Here is a 27,981-nt window from a genome sequence, read left to right on the forward strand (position 1 = left end):
GGCAGCGGGCTGGGGCCTAGCGCCTAGGCGGAGCTTAGGTGGATTTAAGTAAATCTACTATATTTCATGTAAATAATGTCTGTTTATACTTAAAATATATGTAATTTCATCAAAAACTACAAAATAGAATGACATATATATTATGAAGTATTGGAACATAATGAAAACATGAGAACAAGCATATAATGTGTGTTTATTTAAGTATTCAACAAGTCTCTTACAATTTATTGAAAAAAATAAAATGCATATGAAAGTTATCTATTTTCTTCTAAGTGAGTAGCAATCTAGGTGGGTCTGGGTTGGCTAGGCCTAGGCGATCTAGGCAGGTGCCTCAGCAGGTTCATGCACCCTTTCTTAATTTTCAAACGCCTAGACATTAATCAGAGTGGTGACTAGCCACCTAGTGTATAAGCAGCGCTAGGCGAAGATTTTTAGAACAGTGGTCGTTGGACCTCACACGTTTAACTTCTCATTTCTTGATAGTATGTTGTCTCGGCCACGGGAATTGTTAGAAGTGAGACATGTATACTTTGGCTTGATAGCTTTTTGTCAGAACATAGACACAAAAGACTTTTGTCTCTCTAAATAGGATTTGTTAAATATTATAGGCTTATTCTATCAACACCCCACATATTATTGATTAAACCCCACATACTTAATACACCCAACATTTGCTTTTTCAATTAAAAATTATCTTAATACACCCCACATACTTTCTCATAATACCCTTACACCCCCACATTCTTCATCTCTTATAATACTCATTTTTAATTTTTATAAATTAAATTGACTTAGTAAAGAGAAGTCTACAATCTGGTTTGTTGAGCTTGAGTTTCATTGGGCCATCATAGCCAATCTCATTTTCTCTGTCTCTTAAGCCTTTTGCTAACAAAAAAAGATTTCTGCTAAAAAATAGCAACTGGGAGTAACCCACTACTACAAAAGGACCTAATAGTGTCACTTCTTGCGTCGCTTTAATATTATATAGTGGCGAAAAAGAGATTTGCGACACTCAGTGAAGATGACGTCGTATTTAGTGTCGCTTATAAGCGTCATAAAATTTCTATGTCGCTTTTAAACCGACGTAAAAATTTAGTGTCGCTTATAATCGACATATATTTTAATATTTTTAAGCAATGGCGTCGCTTTAAATAAAATAGTGTCGCTTTTAAGCGACATAAACTATTAGTGTCGCTTCTAGGCGACACTAATTCTTGTTTTTAATATTTTAAATCTTGCGTCGGTTTTGAGCGACATATATTTTGAAAACCAGTGTCGGTTGTAAGCGACACATTGTTGCTCTTTATACCCTCTCCCCCGTGTTTTCTTTTTCTTCTCTTGCACTTTTCTTATTCGTTCTTCCAATTTTTACAAAGTCTCCCGTGTTCCTCTTTCAGCTATCTCCTTTGGTTTGCAAACTTCATTTGTTCCTCTGTTCTCTCTTTCAGCTTTCTCCTTTGGTTTTCAAAATTCATTTGTTCCTCTTCACAACAGTAAGTTTTTCTTGCTTATAATATTTTTATTTTCACAACAGTAAGTTTTTCTTGTTTAATTTTTAGTTACAATTTATTTTTGTAGGAAAGTTATTGGAGTTGGTTGAGTACATAAAGAATTGTTGACGTCGAAATTCTTCAACAAATCAGGTTTGTATCCCTAACTTCTTTAATTTTTAAATTGTATAATACACAAGTTTATTTATTTAAAAATTATAATTTAAGCACTTAGATAAAATTCTACTATTTTTGTTAAATTAATAAAAATTTAGTCGAATTAATTAATTTTGTCACTCTAATTGTTATTTTAATTTGTTGTTATTTTGATAATTTTTTGTTGTTATTTACTAGAATGAATTAGATGAACATAATTTGAATTGTTATGAGAAAATGGAATGAATAATATTTATAAGCATTTATGTTAAATTAACAATATTAAATATAACATAAACTTATAATATTGAGTAATATAAGAATATATTATGTTAATTTTTTTTTTTGCACTCTAAGTGTTATTTTAATTTGGTGTTATTTTGATAATATTTTGTTGTTATTTACTAGAATGGATTAGATGAACATAATTTGAATTGTTATGAGAAAATGGAATGAATAATATTTATAAGCATTTATGTTAAATTAACAATATTAAATATAACATAAACTTATAATATTGAGTAATATAAGAATACAATATGTTAATTTTTTTTTTTTTTTGCACTCTAATTGTTATTTTAATTTGTTGTTATTTTGATAATTTTTTGTTGTTATTTACTAGAATGGATTAGATGAACATAATTTGAATTGGTATGAGAAGATGGAATGAATAATATTTATAAGCATTTATGTTAAATTAACAATATTAAATATAACATAAACTTATAATATTGAGTAATATAAGAATATATTATGTTAATTTTTTTTTTTTTTTGCACTCTAATTGTTATTTTAATTTGTTGTTATTTTGATAATTTTTTGTTGTTATTTACTAGAATGGATTAGATGAACATAATTTGAATTGTTATGAGAAGATGGAATGAATAATATTTATATGCATTTATGTTAAATTAACAATATTAAATATAACATAAACTTATAATATTGAGTAATATTATAATATATTATGTTATTTTTTTTTTTTTTGCACTCTAATAAGAATATAAGCTAAACTTATAATATTTAGGAATATAAAAATATAAGAATATAACCTTTCATAAGAATATAACCTAAACTTATAATATAAGAATATCCTTTCATATAAGAATATAACCTTTCATATAAGGATATAACCTAAACTTATAATATTTAGGAATATAAGAATATATTAATTAATTTTTTTTGCACTCTAATTGTTATTTGAATTTGTTGTTATTTTGATAAGTTTGATAACTTTTGGTTGTTATTTATTAGAATGGATTAGATGAGCATAATTTTGACAACTTTTTGTTGTTATTTTAATTTGCTTTTACTATAATAGGTGTTGAAAATTAAAAGATTGCAATCGTGATAGAGTTCGAGGGGTGAAAGATAGAAATTGAAAATTTTGATAGTTATGCCTACATGATAGGGATTGAAAGATTGTAGGCATCTTAGTGTCAACATAATATTTTACCTTCGTAAAGTGGTAAAATATGGACAAGAGTTGGTTGACAATACCCCGAAATTTTGAAGCGTATACAACTGGAATTAATTTGTTTTTGGATCAAGCAGTTGCAAATGGTGTTGGTCCTGATAAGTTTAGATGTCCTTGCAAAAGATGTTGTAATCGATATTCTTTTGTTAGGAACACCATTGTTGAACATCTCATATTGTATGATATGGATAAAGATTATAAAAACGCTTGTTGGCGACATCATGGCGAGCAAAACATTGGAGAGCAAAATGTGGGAATTGGAGAAGAAGAAACAGGAGATGAGGTGATTGGCATGCATGATTTTCTTAATGATGTATTTGTCCAACCATTAACAGAAGAAGGTGTTGGGCCATCTACTGAACCCCCTATTGGGGAAGGGCGTCCAGAAGAGGTGCAGACTTTTTTTAAGTTGCTTGAAGAGGCAGATCAAGATTTGTGGCCAGGTTGTAAGGAGTTTAAGAAATTGGAAGCAGTTGTAAGATTGTATCAGATCAAGTGTTTAGCGGGAATGCCTGACGAGATCTTCACCACTTTACTGGAGTTAATTAAAAGAATGTTGCCTGAAGGGGATTGTTTGCCTGAATCCTGTTATAAAGCAAAAAAACTTATAAATGACTTGGGGCTGTCGTATGTGAAAATTAATGCATGTCCCAATGATTGCATGATCTATTGGAAAGATACTTCAGATTTGACCGTGTGCTCAGTTTGTGGTAAATCAAGATATAAAATTACCAATGCAGAGGATAGCTCGAGGAAAAAGGTCGCAGCTAAGGTTATGTGGTATTTTCCTTTAAAACCACGATTGCAACGCTTTTTTATGTCGAAGCATATGGCTGAACATATGAGATGGCATGCAACTGAATGTCCTAAGGATGAGTTTATGAGACATCCTTCAGATTCTCCCGCATGGAAGCATTTGGATAATTTATATCCGGATTTTGCGTCAGAAATTCGAAATGTCCGATTAGGGTTAGCCAGTGATGGATTTAATCCTTTTGGGAAAATGAGGAATGATCATAGCACATGGCCTGTGGTGCTTTCTGTTTATAATTTGCCACCTTGGATGTGCATGAAGCAACCAAATTTGTTATTGTCTTTGTTAATACCAGGACCGCGCAGTCCTGGTAAAGAGATTGATGTATACATGCGTCCATTGATTGACGAGCTGAATGAGTTGTGGGAGGTGGGCATTCCCACTTATGATGCGTTTTCCAACCAAAGTTTTACGATGAAGGCTGCCGTGTTATGGACCATAAGTGATTTTCCGGCTTATGGAATGTTGTCAGGATGGAGTACACATGGTTATAAAGCTTGTCCACATTGCATGCATGATAAAGAATCTATTTACTTGCCAGCGAGTCGCAAGATTTGTTATATGGGGCATCGACGATTTCTTGAAGATAATCATAGGTTTCGAAGGCAAACCATCACTTTTAATGGTCGTCGAGAGCATCGTACTGCACCAAGGCAGTGGACTGGTTTACAATGTCTCGAAGAACTTTCTACATTGAGATTTACTTTTGGAAAACCAAACAAGGATGCTTCAGTTGGGCAACGCAGAAGAAGAGCTTCGAGCAGTACAAGTAGTAACAGTCAGTGGAAGAAGAAATCGATTTTTTATGAACTACCTTATTGGAGGCATCTCTTGATTAGACACAATCTTGATGTTATGCATATCGAGAAGAATATATGTGACAGTGTGGTAGGAACATTGCTAGATATAGAAAAGTCTAAAGATGGATTGGCGGCACGTGCAGATCTTGAATTCTTGAACATAAGACATAGTCAACACCCACGTAGAGGAGGAAATAGAACATTTCGACCTCCAGCATTGTTCACATTGAAAAGAGAAGAAAAAACTGCGTTTTGTAAAGTATTGTCTACTATTCGGGTCCCAGATGGATATTCATCAAATCTGTCACGATGTGTGCACGTGAATGAACGAAAAATACATGGGTTGAAAAGTCATGATTGCCATGTTTTAATGCAGCAGTTACTCCCGCTTGCAATACGCCCGGTTTTGCCTAAAGCTGTTACTATGGTTTTATTAGAGTTGAGTGCAATTTTCAGACAGTTATGTAGTAAGAAGGAGTCTGAGGAAGGATTTAAGCAACTGAATTCAAGAATTGCCTTGACATTATGTCAACTTGAGAAAATATTCCCTCCTGCATTTTTTGATATAATGGTGCACCTCCCAGTTCACTTGGCAGATGAAGCAGCGCTTGCAGGCCCTGTTCAATATAGATGGATGTATCCAATTGAACGGTAATGAATAAATTTTTATAATTTTTTTACAATTGTAGTCATAACTTTAATTAATAATTATAATAATTTGTATTTCGTTTTATAATTGTAGGTATTTGCAAACACTGAAGCGCTATGTTCGTAATAAGGGTCGTCCTGAAGGTTCTATTGCTGAAGCATATTTGGTGGATGAGTGCTTGTCATTTTGTTCCATGTATCTTAGAGACGTTGAGTCTCGTCGTACCCGTAGAGGCCGAAATGAAGATGGGATTGGACGTGGAGTATCTGGTGGGTTATCAATTTTTGACTCGAAAGGATGTTATATGGGTTCAGGAGAAAATGTGGAGCTCAATCTAAATGTTCTTGATCAGTGCCATAGATACATTCTAAATAATTGTGATGAAGTTAGCCCATTTAGAAGGTAAGAATGTTTAATCATACGTCGAAATGTTTTATTGGTTTTCTTAACTTTGAAAAAATAATTATCTAAATTGGACATAATTGTGTAGGCAACATGAAGAATTCTTGAAAACTAAATATCGTCGAGAAAGGTTAACTATGCGACAAATTAAAGAGCTAAGCAAGAAAGAATTTCCAGAATGGTTCAAGCAACATGTGAGTTGATATAATAATCATATTATTTATTTATTGTTTTGCATTTTAATTATAACATGTTTATAGTTATTTTGTCAATATTTATCTTCATACTTATTACAGATGAATTCAAGATATGATGCTAATGACACATTGATATCTCAAGACTTGCATTGGCTAGCTAATTATCCTAGTAGGGTTGTGAGCAGATACAAAAGTCACATTGTTCATGGATTTAGATTTCGTATAAAATCTGTGGATGATAAGCATAAGAATCAAAACTGTGGTGTCTTTGTACCTGCAAATGTTCCTGGAGCAATTGGGCAAGTAAATTGTTATGGCAGAGTTGTAGATATGTTTGAGGTCAAATATTGTGGTCCTACTGAAGCAGGAGATAGGGGTCGAGCTGTGATGTTATTTAAGTGCGAATGGGTTAATAGTGAAAGTCCACGAGGAATGAAGACTGATCAATATGGATTTACTATGGTGAATTTCAATCAATTGGGATTTAAAGAGGATCCTTTCATACTAGCATCACAAGCATTACAGGCATTTTACGTGGAGGACACGATTGAAAAAGATTGGCACGTAGTTGTTCGAACTCAGCCAAGAGATTTATTTGACGTATTAGAGGATAGTGATGCTATTGATGATTATGACACGCCGAACTTGGATGATCGAATTCTTGATAATGAAAATTTTCATACAAGGGTTGGCGTGGAAGAGACTCCCTTTCTTGAATCATTAGCGTTGCCTACCGGGTTCGTTAATCATGCCAATACCGACGAAGAGCTAACAGATGATGACAGGGAATAAATATATTAATTATTTTTTGTATTAATTAGACTTTGTTTTATTTTGTATGCTATGATATCGTATTATAAAATTATATTTCTGTTTTTTTTTTTTTCCTTGACATTCTGTCGCTTTTAACCGACGGCATTTTTCAGGTATGTCAGAATTGGCGTCGGTTTTAACCGACGCAACCCCAGCCTATTTCGACGCAATGTTAAGCTTAGGACATGTGTGTCAGACTTGGCGTCGGTTTTAACCGACGCAACCGTAGCCTATTTCGACGCAATGTTAAGCTTAGGACATGTGTGTCAGACTTGGCGTCGGTTTTCACCGACGCAACCCTAGCCTATTTCGACGCAATATGAGACTATTTCGACGCAAGATACTTGTTGTCAATCATATGCATTACCCCTAATAATAATTATTATATATAATTATTTTTTATTATTTGCAGTTTTATAGCCTAAATATTAATAATTATATATTAATTTAATTGTTTTACACCCCTAAAAACAATAATAATTATATATTAATTTAACTGTTTTACACCCCTATACGAATGCAATGAATGTTTTACACCCTAATAATAATAATTATATATAATTATTTTTTATTATTTGTAGTTTTATACTAATTATAATAATTATAAACTCTAAGTGTTAGCCAATCTATCGTTTTACGAATTCTCCAAAACTAATTTCAACAATCCAAACCGTCAAAATTGTTTGTATATGCTTGGAGATCACATCAGCAAAAAATCACAAAAAAAAAACATTCAGAGATCAAGTGACGGGACAAAGCTTTTCGACGGTTATAAACGAAAAATCACGATTTAACGGTTATTTTAACTCCGATTTAGATGATTTTTTATAACTACACTCCTTGACCCTATATGAATACAATGAATGAATTCGATCTTCAATTTAAAATATTTACACAAGTGGATACCACAAAATCTTACGTTATACTTAATGAAAGTATAAATAAACTCTAAGTGTTAGCCAATCTATCGTTTTACGAATTCTCCAAAACTAATTTCAACGATCCAAACCGTCAAAATTGTTTGTATATGCTTGGAGATCACATCAGCAAAAAATCACAAAAAAAAAACATTCAGAGATCAAGTAACGGGACAAAGCTTTTCGACGGTTATAAACGAAAAATCACGATTTAACGGTTATTTTAACTCCGATTTAGATGATTTTTTATAACTACACTCCTTGACCCTATATGAATACAATGAATGAATTCGATCTTCAATTTAAAATATTTACACAAGTGGATACCACAAAATCTTACGTTATACTTAATGAAAGTATAAATAAACTCTAAGTGTTAGTCAATCTATCGTTTTACGAATTCTCCAAAACTAATTTCAACGATCCAAACCGTCAAAATTGTTTGTATATGCTTGGAGATCACATCAGCAAAAAATCACAAAAAAAAAACATTCAGAGATCAAGTAACGGGACAAAGCTTTTCGACGGTTATAAACGAAAATTCACGATTTAACGGTTATTTTAACTCCGATTTAGATGATTTTTTATAACTACACTCCTTGACCCTATATGAATACAATGAATGAATTCGATCTTCAATTTAAAATACAAAGAGTGACTCAACTCTTCTAAGCTTTCTAGGGTAATTAACTTTCCGATGTGGAGCAACTCTACATATCACCACACTTCCAACTTTGATTTGGGTTCAATGGTGTTTAATCCATTCTAGTAAATAACAACCAAATGTTATCAAATGTATCAAAATAACAACAAATTAAAATAACAATTAGAGTGCAAAAAAAATTAATTTAACATAATATATTCTTATATTCCTAAATATTATAAGTTTAGGTTATATTTAATATTGTTAATTTAACATAAATGCTTATAAATATTATTCATTCCATTTTCTCATAACAACTCAAATTATGTTCATCTAATCCATTCTAGTAAATAACAACAAAAAATTATCAAAATAACAACAAATTAAAATAACAATTACAGTGCAAAAAAAATTGATTCAACTTAATAAATTTATTTATTAAAATATTATATGACATAACATAACTAATTATTTTTAAATTTTGGGTAAATTGATTGGCATGTCTAATTATTTATTAAAATATTATATGACATAACATAACTTAATAAATTTATTTATTTGTTCCTTTTTTTTTGGGAAGTACAAATTTTATTTTTATGTTCGGCGGGAGGTTTCCCGGTATTTTTTGCTTGGAATGGGTTGAATTGATTGGCATGTCAACTTGGACTGGTTTTAATCGAGGCAAAATTATACATTTTCGAGACTAATTGAATGTCAGACGATTCTTATTTCGAAGCAAATGTTTTCATATTTCGACACAAACTTTCTCTTATTAAAAACCTGTCAGGCTAACGTAGGTTAAAACCGACGCAATGTGACCTTATTTCGACGCAAAGGCATTTATGACTGAAACATGTCAGACTTTCAGTCAAAACTATGTCAGGCTATAATATAGGTCGAATCAGATATAGTGGCGGTTTTAAGCGACACAAACCTGTGCTTATTTCGACGCTATGCAAACTAACGTCGGTTTTAAACGACGCAGTAGGCCCTTATTTCGACGCTATGCAAGATAACGTCGGTTTAAAGCGACGCAATAGGCTTGCACTGACAAGTATAGCAGGCTTTATGTCAGGTTACGTGTGGGGAGGTTTAGTCAGTGATTGTGTCGGTTTTAAGCGACGTAATGTATTCATATTTCGACGCTAAGTTGTTATCCATATTTAATTTCTGTCTCCCTTCACTTCCGTGTTCCACTTCTGTCTCTCCTCTCTATCACCCATTTCTGGCTTCCTCTTTCCCCCATTTCTAGCTTCCTCTTTCCCCCACTTCCTTCTCCTTCCATTAAGTTTTGCAATGGATAATTCCCGTGAAGATCAACGTTCTGAGGAACTTCATTTGGAAGAGGACGAGGGTGATGCTGGTTCTTTTTTGAATTGTTATGAGTGTCAGTTTTTTTTTTTTTTTTTTTTGTGTTTGAACGATTATTATTGCTAATCTGAAAATATACATTTGTTTCCTACTTTTTAATTGTGTGTTTGTATTAACAAGGTACATCTCAACGGAGGCGTGGACCCTCAATTCCTAAATGGACGAAACAGCTTTGTTCGTTTGATTCGTCCGGAAAATGCATTAGTGATAACGCTAGTGCTTTTTCAAAACATGTAGCAGCGGAGGTTAGGGACTATAGAAATCTTCCGTTGGAGAAAGATTGGCGTAAGGTTACGGAAGAAGATAAGGAAGCTTTTTGGAATAGAATAAAGGTATATATAGATCTTTTTATTTTTAGTTGAAAATAGAAGAATAGGTCAATGATTGTAATAATATTTGACTAGCGTGATTTTTTTTGTTTTTTGTTTTTATGTATGTAGGGAAGTATCTTTTTTGAAGATGCAGATATAGTAAAAATGCCTTTGATCCGTCATATGACGCTTAAGATTGCGGAGCATGCGCACAAAGAGTTTAGAAATAAGTTAAAAAAAAAGTATTATACTAAAAGAGCAGAACAGGTTCGCAGCGAGCCTCCTCCTGATGTGATTCCTACCCAGTGGAATGATTTGTTGGCATATTGGAATAGAGACAAAACAAAGGTAAACCCTACACGATTTATTTCGTTATAACTTTAAAGTTGCCTAATATAATCTTTTCTTTTTTCGTTCGTTTTTTTTCAGGAGGTTGCTGAAAAAAATAAGATTAATCGGGGATTGAAATCAATGAACCATACTACTGGTACAAAATCCTTTGCAAGAGTGCGGGAAGAATATGTATGGATTGTACATTTTCAAGAGATGATTAATTTTAAATAATTATATTTATTTTTAGTATGAGGTTTGCTTAATTTGTTTGTATGAAATTTTATTTTTGATAAAGCGGAAGAAGCATGGGAAAGAAGCAGATCCTGTAACCTTTTTTCGTGAATGTCATACACGAAAAGATAAATCATGGATTGATGAAACATCGGAGCGTACAGGGGTAATTGATTTTTTCGTGTTAGTATTTGATTTTATTAGTATTTATTATCTATAGCTTATTTTTCTGTTTTACGATTGAATTTTTGTTTTTAAAAATTGTAATGCAAGTCAACAATGGAGAGCAACCTGCAAACATTGATTGAGTCGGGCCAAGACGATAATGAAGATCTTAGGACCCAAGTTTATGTTGATACTATGGGTCCTGAGAGGTATAATAGAGTCAGAGGATACGGTCATGGTGTGACTCCTGATATGGTGTCTTATGCATCTTCTGCATCTTCTACATCAATTTCCTCTAGGAGATCATCTAAGAGTTCAATGGCGTTGCTAATGACTCAAAATAATGAGTTGAAAATGAGAGACGAAAATAATAATAAACGGATTTCGGACCTGGAGAACAAGAAAAATCAGTTGTTTGCATGGTTTTTTCAAAGATTTCAGCCACAACCACCATATAGCCCGGGAACCCAACAATCAGGCCACAGTCAACCTCCTCAACAGTCGGGCCAAAGTCAGCCTTCCCCTGCATATCCGTATGCTGGCAATAATCAGCAACCTCTATATCCTGTGTATCCGATGCCTGCGCAGCCCATGCCATACATGCAGCAGCCGCCCATGCCATACATGCAGCAGCCGCCCATGCCATATATGCAGCAGCCACCTTATCAAGTGCCAGTATATCGACCTGAGATGGCTGCTCCTAGTGGATCTTTTCCTGAAGTTCCAGTTGGGGGGTTTTCTGGAATGCTTGCAGGTGTTGGATTTGATGTGGACTTGTCGAGGATTTTTGGATCAGATGGAGGATCTCAAGAAGGAGGATCTCAAGGAGGAGTATCTCAAGGAGAAGATTCTCAAGCAGAAGGATCTGGACGACGTTCAGGCGCAGATTCGGTTAGGTAGTTTAATTGGTTCTTTTTCTTGTCGGTTAAATACGACAGTATAATTGGTCTATCTTTTTGTTTTTTTATGTTATGTTTGTAATGTCGGATTTAATGTTTGTTACGACGGACGACTTTTTGGATTTTATGTGAAATGTGAAATGTACAGTTTGGCACTATTGTTTTTGTTATTTATTTTCATTAATGTTTATTTTGATCTTAAAATTTATAATTTTTTTTGGTTGGAATTAATTGAAATTGCATGCAGTTGTTCATCCACTTTTATTATTATTAACAAATATAGTGTCGGTTAAGACCGTTACTAGTTTTTATATTTTATTTATTTAATTGTTATCTAACGTCGGTTTAATGAATATTTTATTTATTTCATTTTAATATAATGTCGCTTTAAAGCGACAGTATACTGCATACTTTATTATTAAATAGCTGATGCACGTGTAAGTATGCGTCGCTAGTTTTTATATTTTATTTATTTCATTGTTATCTAACGTCGGTTTAAGGAATATTTTATTTATTTCATTTTAATATAATGTCGCTTTAAAGCGACAGTATACTGCATACTTTATTATTAAATAGCTGATCCACGTGTCAGTATGCGTCGCTTTAAACCGACGTTAGGGTTAGTGTCGCTTTAAAGCGACACTGTGTAGTGGCGGATTAAGCTCAAAAAGCGACGCTGAAGCCCTTTTGCGACCCTAGCAATAGTGTCACTATTGAAAAGCGACATTACATTATGTAATGTCGGATTTGTGCCAAATTTTCGACAGAAAGTTGATTTCTCGTCGGTTTGTCCTCCGCCGGTGATAGCATATATTGTAGTAGTGACCTAACAGAGCAAAAGTAAATCCCAAAAGATGAATAAGAACAAAAAAGGCGTTGCTGGGTTGGCCTCCTATGAAATTGGGTAGTATGGAAAGCAACAGTAGGCCTACATAATTACCGATGTCGTTGAATAATTAAAACAATAACAAATATGAAATTTTACCTCATGTGAAGCTTCTGAAATATTGATATCGTGTTCCATTCGTTAATTTTTTTTCTCAATCAACATGTTTATAGTTTCAATAGTTAGAATTTTATTCAACAATGGAGTGGAGGGTGAGATAGTTTTGATAGTTGAAGAAGATAAATAATAGGCTAAAAGTAATTTGTGGTGTATTTAGAAATTTCTTATTTTCTTTAAACCTTGTAAGGTCGAAATTGTCATTGCATAGTAGGATACATAAGTCACTTAATATTAAATTTTAATATGGGGTGCTAATAAAAAAAACCCATATTATATAGGGAGTTTTAACGAAAAATCTATGATACTGTTCACTTTAATGAAAAACCATATATTTACATTAAAAGGTCAATCCTGGTACTGTTTATTTTACCTTTTATTTTATTCTTATCATTAAAACTCACAATTTTCAAACCCCTTTCCATTAGTTTTCCTTATTATATAATGTGTGACAAACATGGCTTTTGAGCCTTTACAGAAGCTACCAAACATGGCCCTAGTGTTTAGTATATTTAAATAATATGTAATTTTTGTTTAAAAATATCATGTAAAATACAATTTAAAAAAAATATATGAAAAAAAATTTATTGATCCTCTCTCTCCTCTCTCCCCCTTGGAGAAATCTCTGCTCCCTCCTGCATCCTCGCTCCCTCTTCTGTTTCACGCAACGGCGCTATCGTCCACTGGTCACCAACGATCGTCAAATTATAACTCCAGAATCCTTTTCCCATCCTCTTTTCAAACCCCATGTTAGTTTCTACAAATTCGTAACCGAATTTCTTCAATTTCAGATCTAAGATACATAAGGATTTTGATCGGCTTCTGTGTGTTTTGCAAGTATGGAAGCGGTGGGACGGCAAAGAGCGGAGTTGGAGTGGCATCGATATGTTTATATGCAGGTGGAGCGAAGGTGAATGCTCATCACGTTTTCTTTTGACTATGTCCTGTAAAAGCTTTATTTTTCAGGGTGTATTCAAATGAGATTTTAGGGAATTTTAATTCTTTTAATGAATTTAAGAGTATTCAATCAGGATTTTAAGTAATTATTTGAAATTCAAGGTGTCTTCAATTAGAATTTTAAAATAGTTTATTAAAATTCTTAGAAATCCGGGGTATTCAATTATGATTTTAAAGAAGTTTATAACATTCTAGATGTATTCAATTAGAAATTGATTATAAAGATTTTAAGAAAGTTGAAGAATTATAGGGAATTGGAGAGATTTCATAATGTATTTTAAGAATCCACAAATCTCACCTCTTCCCATGATATTTCAAGGGAATTGAATCAAAATTTTATATGGAATCTCTAAAAATCAATTAAACTCAAACCTAAGGAAAGTGAAATGTTTTAAAAATGTTGTATGGGGTTGTAATAGACCTCAAACCTAAAGGGCTATTATGTAATTTACCCATTTAAAAATAAAACAAAATTAAAAATTACAAGGGCCCACCACCTTCTTCTCCACGGAGAGAAATGGCAATGGCATCCACCCACTTTGCCCTGCTCTTGCAGAATGACCTGCTCCATGGATAGGGTCTGAATCTTGCTCTTTGACATTGCGAAGAGGTTCGAAACAACTTTTCTTTCTCTCTATCTTTGCTTAGGAATAGCCTACACATAAGAAAATAGTCTTCTAAATAAAATTGAGATGAAGAAATGGGGTCAAATCCCTAATTGGAAACAACTGGGCATGTCTCATCACCTTGGATCCCTCTGAATTTTTAGGGTAAAGGGTTCTCCATTCTCGTCATCCGCCCATGAATTTCACATGAATTTTAATTTGGGAAAAGTTCTGTGCTTCACGTCCATCAAATTCTTAATGGTGGTGAGAGTGTTGTGAGCGGCGGTGCTCTTGTCGGGGTCCGCGTTGCTTCTAACCTCAGTGGAGCTGTCTCTTCAGGTTTCACTTCGCTCTCGAAATTGGAATCTTTCGAAGTCTTGACAAAAAAATTCATCGTCTTATTCACTTGCACGATTCGCCCAGTTTGTACAGTGACGATTCTTCGGAAAGACTAAGATCTTCAGTTTTCGTCGGTCACACCGCAACTCCATTCCCTACCTTCTCTGTCGATGGTCTTTGTAAACTCCCATACCCTTCCATCGACATCGTCTTACGTATGTGCACATGGTGGAATTGAAGCCGTGCTCCCCTTGGAGAGAAATTGAGAGAAGATGAGAAGATCGCGATCGCTGCGGAGAGAGAGAGGGCAACCCACTAACATGGAAGATGAGATAGAGAAATGCATTCCCTACTCAGACCAAGACATAACTTTTACTTGTTCAAATAATAATTAAGGTGAAGCAGGGTTAGGAACAACGAATCTTTTTATGGTAAAGAGATTCATTTTGAAGTCCTTTTTCTGTGAAACAAAGCCAAGCTTTTTCCGCCTTCCATCTCGTGGTTCCCTGCTTGAGACTGCTTTTTATTAGCCTAGTTATGAACCACCCCAGTCGGTTCACCAAACCCCGACCCATCGTCACAGGTTCTCCAGGTTCGAAGGGAATTGCGTTATCGGAGCCCAACTAGGAATGGCCATTAAATTTGTAATTTTTAATTTTGTACTAATTTAGTTTGATTTTTAAAATTTTAATTATTTTTAATTTTTATGTCATAAAAAACATGTAGGCCTTATATTGTCCACGTCATCACTTAACTAACGGATGTATGAAATTGCAACTAAATGATAATTAAGGTATGAAATTGAAATGTTTTAAAGATGTATAAGGTTGCAATTGCACTCAAATCTAAGAAGGTAAAATGTAATTTACCGCATTTTATTTCTCAGAATATTCCATTCTATAGTCTTATGGTGCAATTGAAATGTTTTGTTTATCATCCAGGCCGCACCAAGCAAGTACATAAGCTCTATAAATACAAAGCGGCACGTAATGTGAAAGGTCCCCCCAAAAACAACACACAATTGCCCAGGCAAACAACATCTCAAAGACCTTGAGATTTTTATTTTCTTTTTTTTTCGCCAGCACATCTTTAGTTTGGATAAATAGCACTATGAAGGCAACTGGTGACATCTTCAGTTTGAATAAATAGCACTGGAGCTGTAGAATCAGCCGACCTAGGAGCACCTAGTTTGGATAAACAGCACTGCTTCGAGACCGACTGGTTATTTATCCAAGTTTCGGTTAACAAGGATTTCTGAGACCTTGTTGGAAGAGGTTATCTCATTAGTCTTCTCGGCGAAGTGAGGTGTTACCAGGCTCAGCACATAGAAAGTCGAGTTTATTTTATGATTGGATACTCGCTAGTACATTTTTGATCTCGGCATTCAGACGGCCGAACCACGTTTACAATCAAGACACTTATCTCTTTTGAGTATTTGTATCTATACAGTTTGATACCGGCTCGGCGTACTTCTATTTGCACAAATATAATTACTGAGACCGAACCCGACGTCAACGATTTGTGAACTTCGTAGAACTAACAGTCTTGTCTTCAGGCTTTAGAACCCAGAGGCCGAGACAAGTTCTTTCCTCGACTGCAATTGCAAGATGCAGAAGTCAGTACTGCGCCCAACGCCACACCAACATTCATTTTTACTCCTCGGTTGAACTCGGCCAATTAGTTGGCACACTTCGCATTCAACCGAATCACGTAGTTAGCTTATTAGTTACTCGGCCTGCATGCCACGTAGACTAGATAGTTTTTAGAGTCAATAGTACTATGGTTGATAGTGGATCTTTGCACGATAGACATCTTGCTTGATGGGTTGTGCTTTTACCAATCCTAATGGTATTATACTTGGATCATGCTGTCTTTTACCTATATACGCAAGAATGTGGTTCAAATTCACTTTGCCAAGAATTGAACCTAAAATCTCACTTACAAGTGAACATAAATACCATTTGACCGTAATACTAAATGACAAACTATTTACACAGATTATTTTCTATTTTTATTTTATTCATTTCCCAATGATTAAATTCTTAACGTATATCACGAGAGAAGCCTCTAAAAAGTGGGGTCTTTCCCCAAGTTAATCTAAAGAAGAGACTAGCTTATAGTCTAGAATATTCATGAATCAAATATGAATACTACTTATTCGATGTATTTTATCAAACGAGTCCTGTAGAAAAGACCTACACTAAAACGAATTCCTTGCAAGGAGTTGAAGGCTTCAACCTAAACCATATTTCATTTGGAATAATTACATATGCACAAAATATACGATTTACCGAAATAATTCAATTAACATGTTACTCAAAGATAATGATGTAGTACCTTTTTACAATAACAATCCATCGAACCAATTACACGTCTAATTTTAGACAAGGTTCTAAAAAACGTTAGACGCTAGTCGGGCGGCGGGCTAGTGCCTAGTGCCTAGGCGGCTAGGCGGGATCTAGGTTGGTGCCTAGATGGATTTAGGTAAATTTCTTATATATTTTATGAATTAATTAAATTTACTATATCAAATGTAAATAATTATTGACTAATATGTTATTTCTTATAGAAGAACATACATATGTGAATGTTTTACGTACATATATAATATGCTTGCCTAGGAAAAAAAACAAAATATTATCTAAATAATTTATAATTTATATAACATATATATATATATATATATATAAAATACATATCCCAAACTTTTTAAAATATAAAAAGCCCACTTAGTGGGTGGTCTTCATTATTAAAACCATTAGCACCTCACCTTTTTCACATCACCCGTCCACCACCTTGGGTGGTTTTCATAGTTAAAACCATCATTGTCCATGGTTTTGATAATTAAAACCATTAGCTTTTTCTTGGATTTGAGATCCCAGTCCTCACCATCACATATTGAAATGTTTCAGTCTCTTTCTCTCTGTCTCTCTCTCTCCGCACTATTTCTTCCCTCATCTTCACAGACGAGTTGTAGAACAGACCACATATTGAAATGTTTAATTGTCTCTCTCTCAGTCTCTTTTCGCACTCTTTCTTCCCTCATCTTCACAGAGACGAGGTGCAGAAATTTGCCAGTAATCTTTCTCTGTCTCTATCTCTCTATCTCTTCGCACTCTCTCTTCCTTCATCTTCACAGAGACGAGCTGCAGGAATTTGTTGGGGCTCTGCTGCTACGTACGAGATCGGAAGTTGTAGATCCATTGCGAAAATTGCAACAAGTTTGGGATTTGCAGTGAGATTCAAATTGCCTAGACTGATGCCTGGCCCGCCTCAGGCGCCTAGCGAGCGCCTAGGCTGCCGCCTAGCGAGCGCCTAGGCTGCCGCCTAAGTCCTCCCCGCCTAACTGAACGTTTTGGTCTAAATCGGGTCGGAGCTCCACTGCCCAGCGCCTAGGTGGCCGCTTAGGCCGATTTTTATAGCACTGATTTTAGGATCCCACATAAACAGATATGGTAAGAAATATAACATACTGAAGTACATTTACAACCAAGGTTCCACATTCATGCTAAATATTCCTTTTCTGTAAGTAGAAACAATAATTCTAACGAGGAGTGGGAATTGCATCCAAGCAAATAAAGTGACTGGAACACTTGACAGAAGTATGACTAGAATCACAATCCAGGAGTTTCCACGAACAATGATTAGAAGAGCAGTAGAAAACGAAATCATCATGGTTGCAATAGCGAAAATAAGAGTGGCAAGACCAATTATCATCTTTGTGGGTAAAGACTTCAAGAAATCGTCTTCTGCATAACGTGATGTGAGAATTCCGAGAAACGTTAACGTTGCTGTTGTGGAAAAAAAGAGTGATATAGCATCTGAAACTATAAACAACATAAACAATTTTTCATTGATGAATACGGGAAAGCCGGTATCACCATTTCCCCCAAGAACTGTGATTACTCCACCAAACATGATGGTAATAATAAGGGCACCTACAACTGTATAAGAAGTTGCCGTCTCTTTCATCCATTTTTCACCCTCGTTTAGCAATTCACTGTGATTCTTTGTGAATAGTTCCCTTGGTGTCAAACAATCACTCCTGTTCAGACTCTTAACAGCCTTGGGAGGTACAATCGCCTCTACTTCCTACATTGCATTGAAGGAATGAGGATCCTCTCTGGATCCTCTACTTACGTCCATTCATCGTATACCGGTCAGTTTTCGTCAGGTACTGTTTATATTTAATTTTGATTTAAAAATTTTACAATGATTTCTGACAGCACGATGTATGATGAACGGACATAATTGGAGGATCCCTGGGATCCTCACAAAGAGGATCCGAAGAGGATTCTCATTCGCATTGAACAAACAAGTACTGACATATGAGAGCATAAAATATAATTTTCTGTAATCTTTATTATATTAGGATTAACTACATTTTACATTCCAAGATTTGGACATGGTATTCAAAATTGGTCACGATGCTTCAATTTTAAAATTTTAAGTATTAAGGCTTGAAGGTTGTGTTAATTTTACAACTTCTGTTAGGTTGACCATCTACTTACAATAATACGAGAAACTTTTTAGGAAAACAAACTAAGATTGAAACCTGGTAAGTGGACAAGGGGACTTGTAACTTAGTAGAGCATGCACCCTAGGTTTCAAGTCCAATTCTTCCCTCCCCCAGTAATGTTTGTATAAATAATAAAAAACTATTTAGCAGACTAATAGTTGATATATACTGGATTTGGATGATTATTTCAAAAAGGAAAAACAAATCGAGAACCTCCCGAAGACTTAATTTGATTTTTTCAGTTTATATTGTCAGAAGAATTATGTCGAGTGAGAAATTCTAACCTTGTACCATTGCAGTTCACGCTGCATCTGCAATGCTGCACCTGGAATACGATTAAGTTGTGCAGATGGGGACAACAGCCCAGCCATATGTAGCTTCTTCTGTTAGACTTATAAGGTTATACAATTAAAACACAACGAATGAGTGACAAACCTGATTCCAGTTGTAATCATAGTACTCGAGCAAGGAAGGAGAAAGGGCACGGCAACACCAATGTCTTCTATAAACTCCTAACTGAATACAACTACTCTATGGGAAGTATTATGTTGTGTGCTCTAGGGCTTATAGGGACCGGTGTTTATATATATAAGCTAAAAGCTAGGGTTTCCATCCATAAAGGAAACCTAAACTTACTTTCTTAACCTCGAAGTTAAGTATCATAATTATAGTCAATTAAGGATTCCATCAATCCTATTTCCAATATAAGACACATGATATAGGATTAAAATCTTTAAGAGATCGAATCACAATCAACATTATTTCTCCAATATTACATTCCTATTACATGTAGTAGACCACTTAAAGGTTGATTTATATTGGATAAATCCAACATTCTCCCACTTGGTCTACAAAATGTAATATTCATGTTTATACTTGAGATTGGAGACTAATGTCTCTTTAGTGGCCATATGTAACAGTGATTACATCTCGTCCTTAATGCAGTTTCTATCAAATGCATTTCTCAACATGGAACTAACAAGGTTGTAGGGTTGACACAATCCAGAACCTTCATAATCACACATGCTAAGATCCTCATTCACATGAAACACAAATTATGATCAAGAGATGAAACTTTAAATTAACCAAAATGTCTTACTTGATATCATCTCAGGTCCATCTTATTGTAACTCATAAGTTACACTTTATGCTTCTTCGAAGCCTTAAATCTGCCAATGCAGATATCCTTCATCTAATGAAACCACCATAACATGTAGGCGTGAATACATTTCAAAACAGTCACGCATCACTTTCATTAGACCAACAACAAGCACACAGACAATGTTTGAAGCCAACGGACACAACTGAAAGTACCAAATAGGCACATGTCCAAGTAAAATACCCAAAAGCTTCATAAAACAAACTAATCCAACACTTATAAGCAGATGAATTAACATGTTTTTGACACTGATCTATGCACTTTACCAATTACTTTAATGGTGATTTCCAACACCTGCGGGCAGATGGAAATCCTCACAACTGACGCATAGACCATGCCATGCCATTTAGTATGCAACTTGATAACAACTTGATATCCAACATATATTTCATCAGATAAATAACTAGCACACAAAAATGTGACTTAATGAATCCAACTGAAGATTAAACTGAATAGATGGATTCTATACATACCTTATAGGTCATCTGCAAATGCAAGGCATTACTAACACGAAACTCAAACTCCCACTGATCTGTAACATCGTCACTTAATTTGCAAATCAATACTTAAATCATATTTTTGAAAATATGCCTTTGGAGCCTTACTCAGTCAATGAATATGTATTACCTCAATGAAAGCATTCACTGCTGTTCCACAAAAAAACATGCATCCAACAACCATCTTATATGTATTAATAAGTCCACATTGGTGCTAAGTCCTTATGAGCCTCAAAACAAATGATCAACCAAGAAATCCAAATGATTGCAAATAACAAAAAAATGTACGCATATATCAAGTATCCATTCGTGCAACTTAAACATATTATAGACATTCAAGTAACACAAATTCATGGAAGATAGAATAACGCTTTAATAGATTCATGCAAGTCCACTTAATGCTCAAAATTTTAGAACAACTCCCACTAAGTTTTCAAAGCTTATACTTGCAAATAAGTTAACGAGTGTGAAGCCCCAATTTTCGTTCACTAATTCTCCCACTTGGGCAAACACTCTTTCAAAGATGTACCTAAATAAAACTGCTTTATATTTTGGATAGAATAAAATAGACATTACAACCAACATAAAATTGTCAAACAGAATTTCAGCAGCGAGTTACACTTACTTTAGAATTAATCATAATTAATTTATAAGCTTCATTGCAACCAAATTTATACTGATCAAATTAGACATACTAGTCTTCATAAAATAAAAATATAGAGCCGTTTTGGGTCAAAATAGTAGTCTAAAGTCACGTCTCAAAAAGACCAACACAATCTGCCAGTAAAACTGTCTATACGAGCATGGGTTACTAGTAAATTCACCATAATTAAAATACATAGCAAAAAATTACGAAAATTTGCAGACACATAGTAGACATCTATATGTTGAACATATAAAAAATTCAGGTCATTTGGTGACCATTAGACGTGTCATTCACCCGATTTAAATCAAGACACGCAATCTGCCAGAAACAATTATGTGCATCTATCATGAATTTTTACATCCAAAACAAATTCAATTTCATATCATTTCAATTTCGATGTCCAAAGGAAACTTTAGTAGTCAAACTTCATCCTCTAAACCGACATCATAGTTCAAATTGAAAAGATTTACAAGCATAAGATTTAAACAATGCGTACCTTAGCAATCCTTGATTAACCTTCATGGGTCCAATACTTTGCATCAACAAGTCTCATGAAGAGACACAAAATTCGTTATGATGCAACCGATTTTCATGCCTTAAAATCACAACCTATTTTGGGGCTCATAGTGGAAATATTTGCAACTGATGGCATGGAACTTTATCCCCAATAAACTTCATGAAACTAGGTTAATTTACACCTATAGGCAGAAAATTAACTAGTTTCTAGTACTAAATTTTATTTCTCAAGAGTACCTTCATGAAAAACTTCAACACCTATGGGCAGATGAAGCTTTCACTACTCTTTTGAAATAAAACCCATACTATGCCATCATAATTAAACTAAAAGAAACAATCCACACCTGCGGGCTGAAGATTATTGCTTTTATTCTAATTAAGATGCAATGTTGATCGAAGTAACTCAAAAACCATAGTCCCAGCATCAACTAAGCCGCTACGGCTTGCTTAGTTGACAAGACATTGATCAACTCTACCTTGAAACAATACAAGAAGTCACATGGATTAATTAACTGTAAGTAACAAAATTATTATAACCTGATTTGAGCTTCGAGTCTTGCCAACAAATGGCACTAATTCCTTCATGACTCCCTTTGACATTAAATTAATCTCAAAAAACCTGACAACATACTTGAAAGACATTAATCACATATAGAACAAGTTTTATTCCACCACAAGAATGTCAATACTTATCATTATGGAGTCAATTACTTAAATTATAAATACTTTATGTAATGTGAAAGAACAATACATTCCTTTAATTTAAAAGCTAAATCGCTCAAATGTTTTCTTAAGTCAAACAAGTTCCTTTCCTTTTATATGTTTCTTTCCGTAGTACAAGATTCCTAAAACATTAGCATCAAAAACGTGCATTAGCCTTGTAAATACCAAATTAATAAAGAACAACCAAAATTCTTTTCTTCCAAAAGAAACATCTCCAATACATGCCATACATTAGCCTTGAATAATTTCTTTTCTTCTCCCCTTATGGCACAAAACAATTGACTGATCAAAACATTGTTTAAATTCTTTAGGCATAAGGAAAAAAAAAAAAAACCATAAACAATAATATAAGTTTGAAAACTCATGCTTATCAATTTAGTCACATGCTTTGAATGGATTACATACCTCATGCCTTCATATGTTCACTACTTCTTTATAAACATATATAATCACATGACCACCATAATTCTCATATAAGAATAAATATAATACAAATGAGAAGTGTCACATAATTACTGCAAACCTCATTCATCTGTATAATGTACTTGTTCTTGCCACCGGATGCTTTCTGTCACTCTCAGTAAATCCACAAGTTATGCATCAATTTTATAGTTAACTAGTCATGTACAATTAAATGACTATACTGAGATAGGAAAGCAAAATTGTAGACAAACCTAATTGATTAGTCATGCATATTTCTTGTGCTATTAATGGCATAAAAGTTCAATCACATCTCGTGGAAATTAGTAGAAACAAAACTACAATCCACTACAGTCCAAAATCCACGACAATATTCAAAATATGTCATCTCATGCTTTAGCCATACAAGTAACACTATACACGCCATTTGCTTAACAAATGTTGCCAAATATGTATGACTCACTTTCATGTATGGGAATTTTATCAAAAAATTCATTAACAAACAAGTATATAGTTGACATGCATAAAACTTGGCATATGCTTCCCTGCAACATAACTGTAATATATGTTACCACAATCATAGACATATAGGCACAGCTCATATACCAATAATAGTATTGAGACAATCTCAAAGTGAACAATTCCGTCACCTACATCCAGAAAGATGTCAAGCAATATTTGAACAGTTACGCCTCTTTCTTAATTCGAAGAATTAGGTTGCAGTTAAAATTGGGTTCTGAATAATCAGTTGGTTATGCTAGTACGAAATGCCACCAAAACAAGGAACCAAAAACATATTATTCCAAATAATAAGGAGATGTCACGGCATAGGTAAGTTATGCAGGAACCAAATACTCACCTTTTAAATCCACCACAAAATCTTGTCAGCAATTAAGACCAAGGGAAAATATTACACCGAAAACGCAAAATCCGAATTGAGTCGATGAAACACAATGCTCTGCTTTGGCAGAGGTCGGCTTGCTAAATGGAGAGGCCGCATCTCTTTTCCAGTGTAAATGTATATTTACATATGCTTACAAAATTGACAAAGACATCCGTAGTACATGGTTAAACATTCCAACCAAAAACATCAGCTTTAAAATTGAAATAGAAAATCTGAAATATGCCGTAGTTTCCAGTCCTAGTTAATCCAATGAACCAACTAATCAATTTTCTTTAACATCCCCTTATCAGAACTATTGGTGGTAATCAAATTTGACTAATCAAATTGGCTAAAAATAAAAACTACATGTGCTAGCTTGATCAAAATACTAGCAATCTCCAGATTTTGATGGTTCGACCAAAGCATATTTTATGCAATAAAGATGCCTGATCAAAATGCTATCAACTAAACCATATTGTTTGTAATTATAATAGGTATAATCTGGAAAACTGTTGGAATTCGAAGCAATCATCACCATTATTTAAATTTCATGCTTCAATTCTATAAGAATATTATATATAAATTATATGCTTCAATTCCATAATTTAATTCATGCTTGATCAAAAGGGCCTATAAGCGTAGTTCAATTTCCAATTGGCAAGCAAAAGCTATGTAATACACCGCATACAATATTGTGGATTCGTGCTATAATCAGGCAACTTGCCTTGCCGTAATAATCAGGGTATCAATTAGCATAGTTCTTAATAAATTTCCCTTGACTGCATCCATAACATCAGTGAAAAATATTCTTGATTAAAACTGAAAAATTATGCAACCTGATCATAATCAACAATTGAACTGATTTAAACAGCATGGTGATGTTGCCGAGTATATGCAATGACAACTTGGATTAAACACGCAGTTCATGAGAATATTATATAATCCAACATTAAACCTAATAGGTTTTAATCATATAACCAGTGGCTCTGACGCCAACTGTTAGACTTATAAGGTTATACAATTAAAACACAATGAATGAGTGACAAACTTGATTCCAGTTGTAAACATGGTACTCGAGCACGGCAACACCAATGTCTTCTATAAACTCCTAGATGAATACAACTACTCTATGAGAAATATTATGTTGTGTGTTCTAGGGCTTAGAGGGACCGGTGTTTATATATATAGGCTAAAAGCTAGGGTTTCCATCCATAAAGGAAACCTAAACTTACTTTCTTAGCCTCTAAGTTAAGTATCATAATTATAGTCAATTAAGGATTCCATCAATCATATTTCCAATATAAGACACATGATATATGATTAATATCTTTAAGAGATCGAATCACAATCAACATTATTTCTCCAATATTACATTCCTATTACATGTAGTAGACCACTTAAAGGTTGATTTATATTGGATAAATCCAACATCTTCTTATTATTGCAATCGACACGAATTGCCATCAAATCTTTCGCAGAGATCCCATATATAAGGTTATAAATCTTTTCTTGACGACATTTGATGGCAAAGTCAAATATGCTCCTTGTCATATCATTTGTTGCCCACATAAATTCAGGATTTGCTTTACATATATGAGTAATAAGCTCCACATTCCCCTTCCTAACAGCAAGGAAGATTGCCGAACGCACAGAGCAAAAACTCATTTGTTGCATATCCCAATTTTTATTTACCTCTTCGCACATGAGCTTTAGAAATGCAAGTGAGTGGACATGGACAATCTTCGTTTGATATATGCGTTTGATTCTTAAGTTGACATTTAAAACCCAATGTTTAGGACATAAACTGCTTTGGAATAATTGATTTGAATTCAAATTTACAACAAACAAAATTGTTACTAACATACCAAGTATCTCAACGATTTTCGAAACAAGCCCGCCCTTTTGTTTTTTTTTATTTTTATTGAGAAACAAGCCCTTCCACTAAACCTCCGACTGCAATGGAAAAAATAGTGGTGAAACTTATGGTGCCTGTCGTTAGATGTACGACCGACTTAATGGAACTTGCATAATGGAAATCCAATGTTTGTAGACCAAGAAGGGTTTCATAACCCTAGAGGTGCCACTTTGGCCGACAATTGACTTTTTTGCCAACATGCCTCAGTCCTACTCAAGAATACCATTAAATATGACAATCATTGTCACTTTGGCCGACAATTGACTTTTTTGCCAACATGCCTCAGTCCTACTCAAGAATATCATTAAATATGACAATCGTTGGACTTCAATGGCCATTAGGGCTCCGGTTAAAATACAATAACGAGAAAGGATGAGAGTCAACCCCCGGGGGGGGGGGATGGATGGGATGGGGGCAAGGGCTCTTTCCCACTTAATAGATTCATTCCTTCGTTATCACTCTGCTTGCTGAGGGGGAAACACTCTTATTTATATTTCTTTCAAAGATCTCCCTGGCACTTTATCCCTTAAAAGGATCAAACAAAAAGCAGTCTCGGGCAAAGTAACTCAACTAGAGCAAGGGGTTACGCAGTTCATGCTTGGACAACGACTCAAGGAAGCTTTCTCTCGTTACGAAGTTCCCTTGCCGGTCTACTGCCTGATGGTTTTACATCGCTAAAGAATCAGTAATTAACAGCAAGAACTACCTACCGTTGCTAAAGCTTTCTCTTTAAGGCTTTTCACTCCGATTAACCATTTCACCAGCAGAACTAGTTTCCCTTCCCGACAAGCTGAACAATTTATTATCCCGCATTCCGCTTTGTTTAAGGGCTAATAAGATGTTTTCCTCATTTTTTGCATGAGTTTGTTGTCGTTCAGGAACAAACACTTTGCCTAATTCTTTTGAATCCCGGTAATGCAACCATCAAATCTTAATAAGATGTTGACCCGTTTTTCTTTTCTTTGCTGATTCCTCTTAATGAAATTGGGGGGGGGGGGGGGAAGGGGAAAAAAGGAAAATTTCTAGGGTTAGGATTCTGCCCAATTACTTCAATTAATGTTGCGTTTAGGTGGTTTCTTGAATTTTTCTTTCTTCTAATTGGAGCTAAGTTACATGTGCAGTAGGAAATTAGGGCTTGAGGGTGAATTAAGTGTTTGCTGTTTTGAGATACTTGGAAGTAGCAATCATGATTAGTTCAAAATAGGTGATTTTTATTATGTGAAAAAGGAAGATGGGGATATGTAGAGGCTGAGGACATTCCTAAGAAATCAATCATGGTTGGTGACATCAAATTTTGATGGCTGCTGTAAGGTGGGTGTTTCCCTAGGATGGGCGTGCAAGGTAAGTTCCCTATCTAATGGGGCTTATTACAACAATGTTAATTATGGTGCTAGAGGGAAGCTAAAGGGTTGCTATTACTTGTCTGGGTTTTCGATATCTTCCGTGAATGGTGACCTACTTATGTTGGTCATGTCTCTTCAAAGCGCCTCGTCAGTGGTTTCGTTACGCTGGAAGTTGCTCAATCGTTTAGAGCCTCTCTACTTTTTCTTGAATTTGCCTTTGTTGGGGTAGCGGAGCTTTCAATTGCCCTCGGTCGTGACATACTGGTCTAGACTACTTTTCTATGTGCTTGGCTCGTCTATGCTGCGATTGCGGTGCATATGGTACGTTCCTAGCAAGCAAGCGAGTTATTCACAAGCTGCTGGTTGAACTTGAGCCGATTGAGTGACTGCTTCTCTCCGTCTGTCGTGTTGCCTACTCCGATGTAATATGGATGATGCTCCTTGCGGGCCTAGTTGCGAATGGACACTTCACCTGGAAGGTTGCTCATGTTGATTATCAGAGTGTGGCCCCAACCATGAATGTATGCTCGTTTGTGGGCCTAACCGAGAGTTCACACTCTTCTACACGATAAGATGAGAGTATACGCTATCTTGGGGGTCTAGTCGGAAGTATACACTGCCAGAGCGCTTGGTTCATGGCTGGTCAATAAGCTGTTTGCCAGGATACGGCTGGAGAGGTTCGTCGTCTGCCCTTGTCCTACATCGGGACACCTCATCTGGGGCATGCTGCAAGAGCTGATTAACCAAGGTCGTCTGCGGCGTGAGGGCACTTGTCAACTCTATGACTT

The 27,981-nt window shown here is 34.8% G+C and overlaps 3 protein-coding genes across 3 annotated transcripts; 2 read left to right on the forward strand and 1 right to left on the reverse strand.

The window, feature by feature from the left end:
- The first annotated feature begins 1,273 nt into the window (after window positions 1-1,273).
- On the forward strand, window positions 1,274-6,824 carry LOC137714612 (uncharacterized). Its single transcript, XM_088689158.1, has 6 exons — window positions 1,274-1,493; window positions 1,579-1,643; window positions 2,968-5,388; window positions 5,480-5,788; window positions 5,877-5,982; window positions 6,085-6,824. Exons 3-6 carry the CDS (start codon window positions 3,122-3,124, stop codon window positions 6,775-6,777), a joined length of 3,375 nt encoding a protein of 1,124 aa, XP_088545284.1. The 5' UTR covers window positions 1,274-1,493; window positions 1,579-1,643; window positions 2,968-3,121; the 3' UTR covers window positions 6,778-6,824.
- A 2,889-nt stretch (window positions 6,825-9,713) lies between these two features.
- Window positions 9,714-11,826, forward strand: LOC137744640 (uncharacterized). The gene is made up of 5 exons (XM_088689164.1): window positions 9,714-10,061; window positions 10,170-10,388; window positions 10,470-10,562; window positions 10,669-10,770; window positions 10,878-11,826. The coding sequence occupies exons 2-5, from the start codon at window positions 10,206-10,208 to the stop codon at window positions 11,667-11,669; spliced, it is 1,170 nt and encodes a 389-aa protein (XP_088545290.1). The 5' UTR covers window positions 9,714-10,061; window positions 10,170-10,205; the 3' UTR covers window positions 11,670-11,826.
- A 5,760-nt stretch (window positions 11,827-17,586) lies between these two features.
- On the reverse strand, window positions 17,587-27,909 carry LOC148689390 (uncharacterized). Its single transcript, XM_088688460.1, has 7 exons — window positions 27,809-27,909; window positions 25,411-25,700; window positions 25,023-25,037; window positions 22,447-22,481; window positions 19,376-19,471; window positions 18,158-18,664; window positions 17,587-17,745 (listed from the first exon to the last, which is right to left on the reverse strand). The coding sequence occupies exons 1-7, from the start codon at window positions 27,907-27,909 to the stop codon at window positions 17,587-17,589; spliced, it is 1,203 nt and encodes a 400-aa protein (XP_088544586.1).
- Between the last annotated feature and the right edge of the window lie 72 nt (window positions 27,910-27,981).

This window comes from Pyrus communis, chromosome 17, assembly GCF_041283825.1.
Source record: "Pyrus communis isolate YQ-2024b chromosome 17, ASM4128382v1, whole genome shotgun sequence".
Taxonomy (NCBI): domain Eukaryota; kingdom Viridiplantae; phylum Streptophyta; class Magnoliopsida; order Rosales; family Rosaceae; genus Pyrus; species Pyrus communis.

Excerpts from the sequence above, each read along its gene's own strand:
- LOC137744640 (XM_088689164.1), top strand. The coding sequence starts at position 10,206 with ATGCCTTTGATCCGTCATATGACGCTTAAGATTGCGGAGCATGCGCAC. Across the intron at positions 10,563-10,668 it reads CAAGAGTGCGGGAAGAATAT|CGGAAGAAGCATGGGAAAGA; the intron begins GTATGGATTGTA and ends TTTTTGATAAAG. Across the intron at positions 10,771-10,877 it reads AAACATCGGAGCGTACAGGG|TCAACAATGGAGAGCAACCT; the intron begins GTAATTGATTTT and ends TTGTAATGCAAG.
- LOC137714612 (XM_088689158.1), top strand. The coding sequence starts at position 3,122 with ATGGACAAGAGTTGGTTGACAATACCCCGAAATTTTGAAGCGTATACA. Across the intron at positions 5,789-5,876 it reads GAAGTTAGCCCATTTAGAAG|GCAACATGAAGAATTCTTGA; the intron begins GTAAGAATGTTT and ends ATAATTGTGTAG. Across the intron at positions 5,983-6,084 it reads CAGAATGGTTCAAGCAACAT|ATGAATTCAAGATATGATGC; the intron begins GTGAGTTGATAT and ends TACTTATTACAG.
- LOC148689390 (XM_088688460.1), bottom strand. The coding sequence starts at position 27,909 with ATGAGGTGTCCCGATGTAGGACAAGGGCAGACGACGAACCTCTCCAGC. Across the intron at positions 19,472-22,446 it reads AGACTCGAAGCTCAAATCAG|AAGCTACATATGGCTGGGCT; the intron begins GTTATAATAATT and ends GTCTAACAGAAG. Across the intron at positions 17,746-18,157 it reads TACTTCTGTCAAGTGTTCCA|CAGCAGAGCCCCAACAAATT; the intron begins GTCACTTTATTT and ends TCTCGTACGTAG.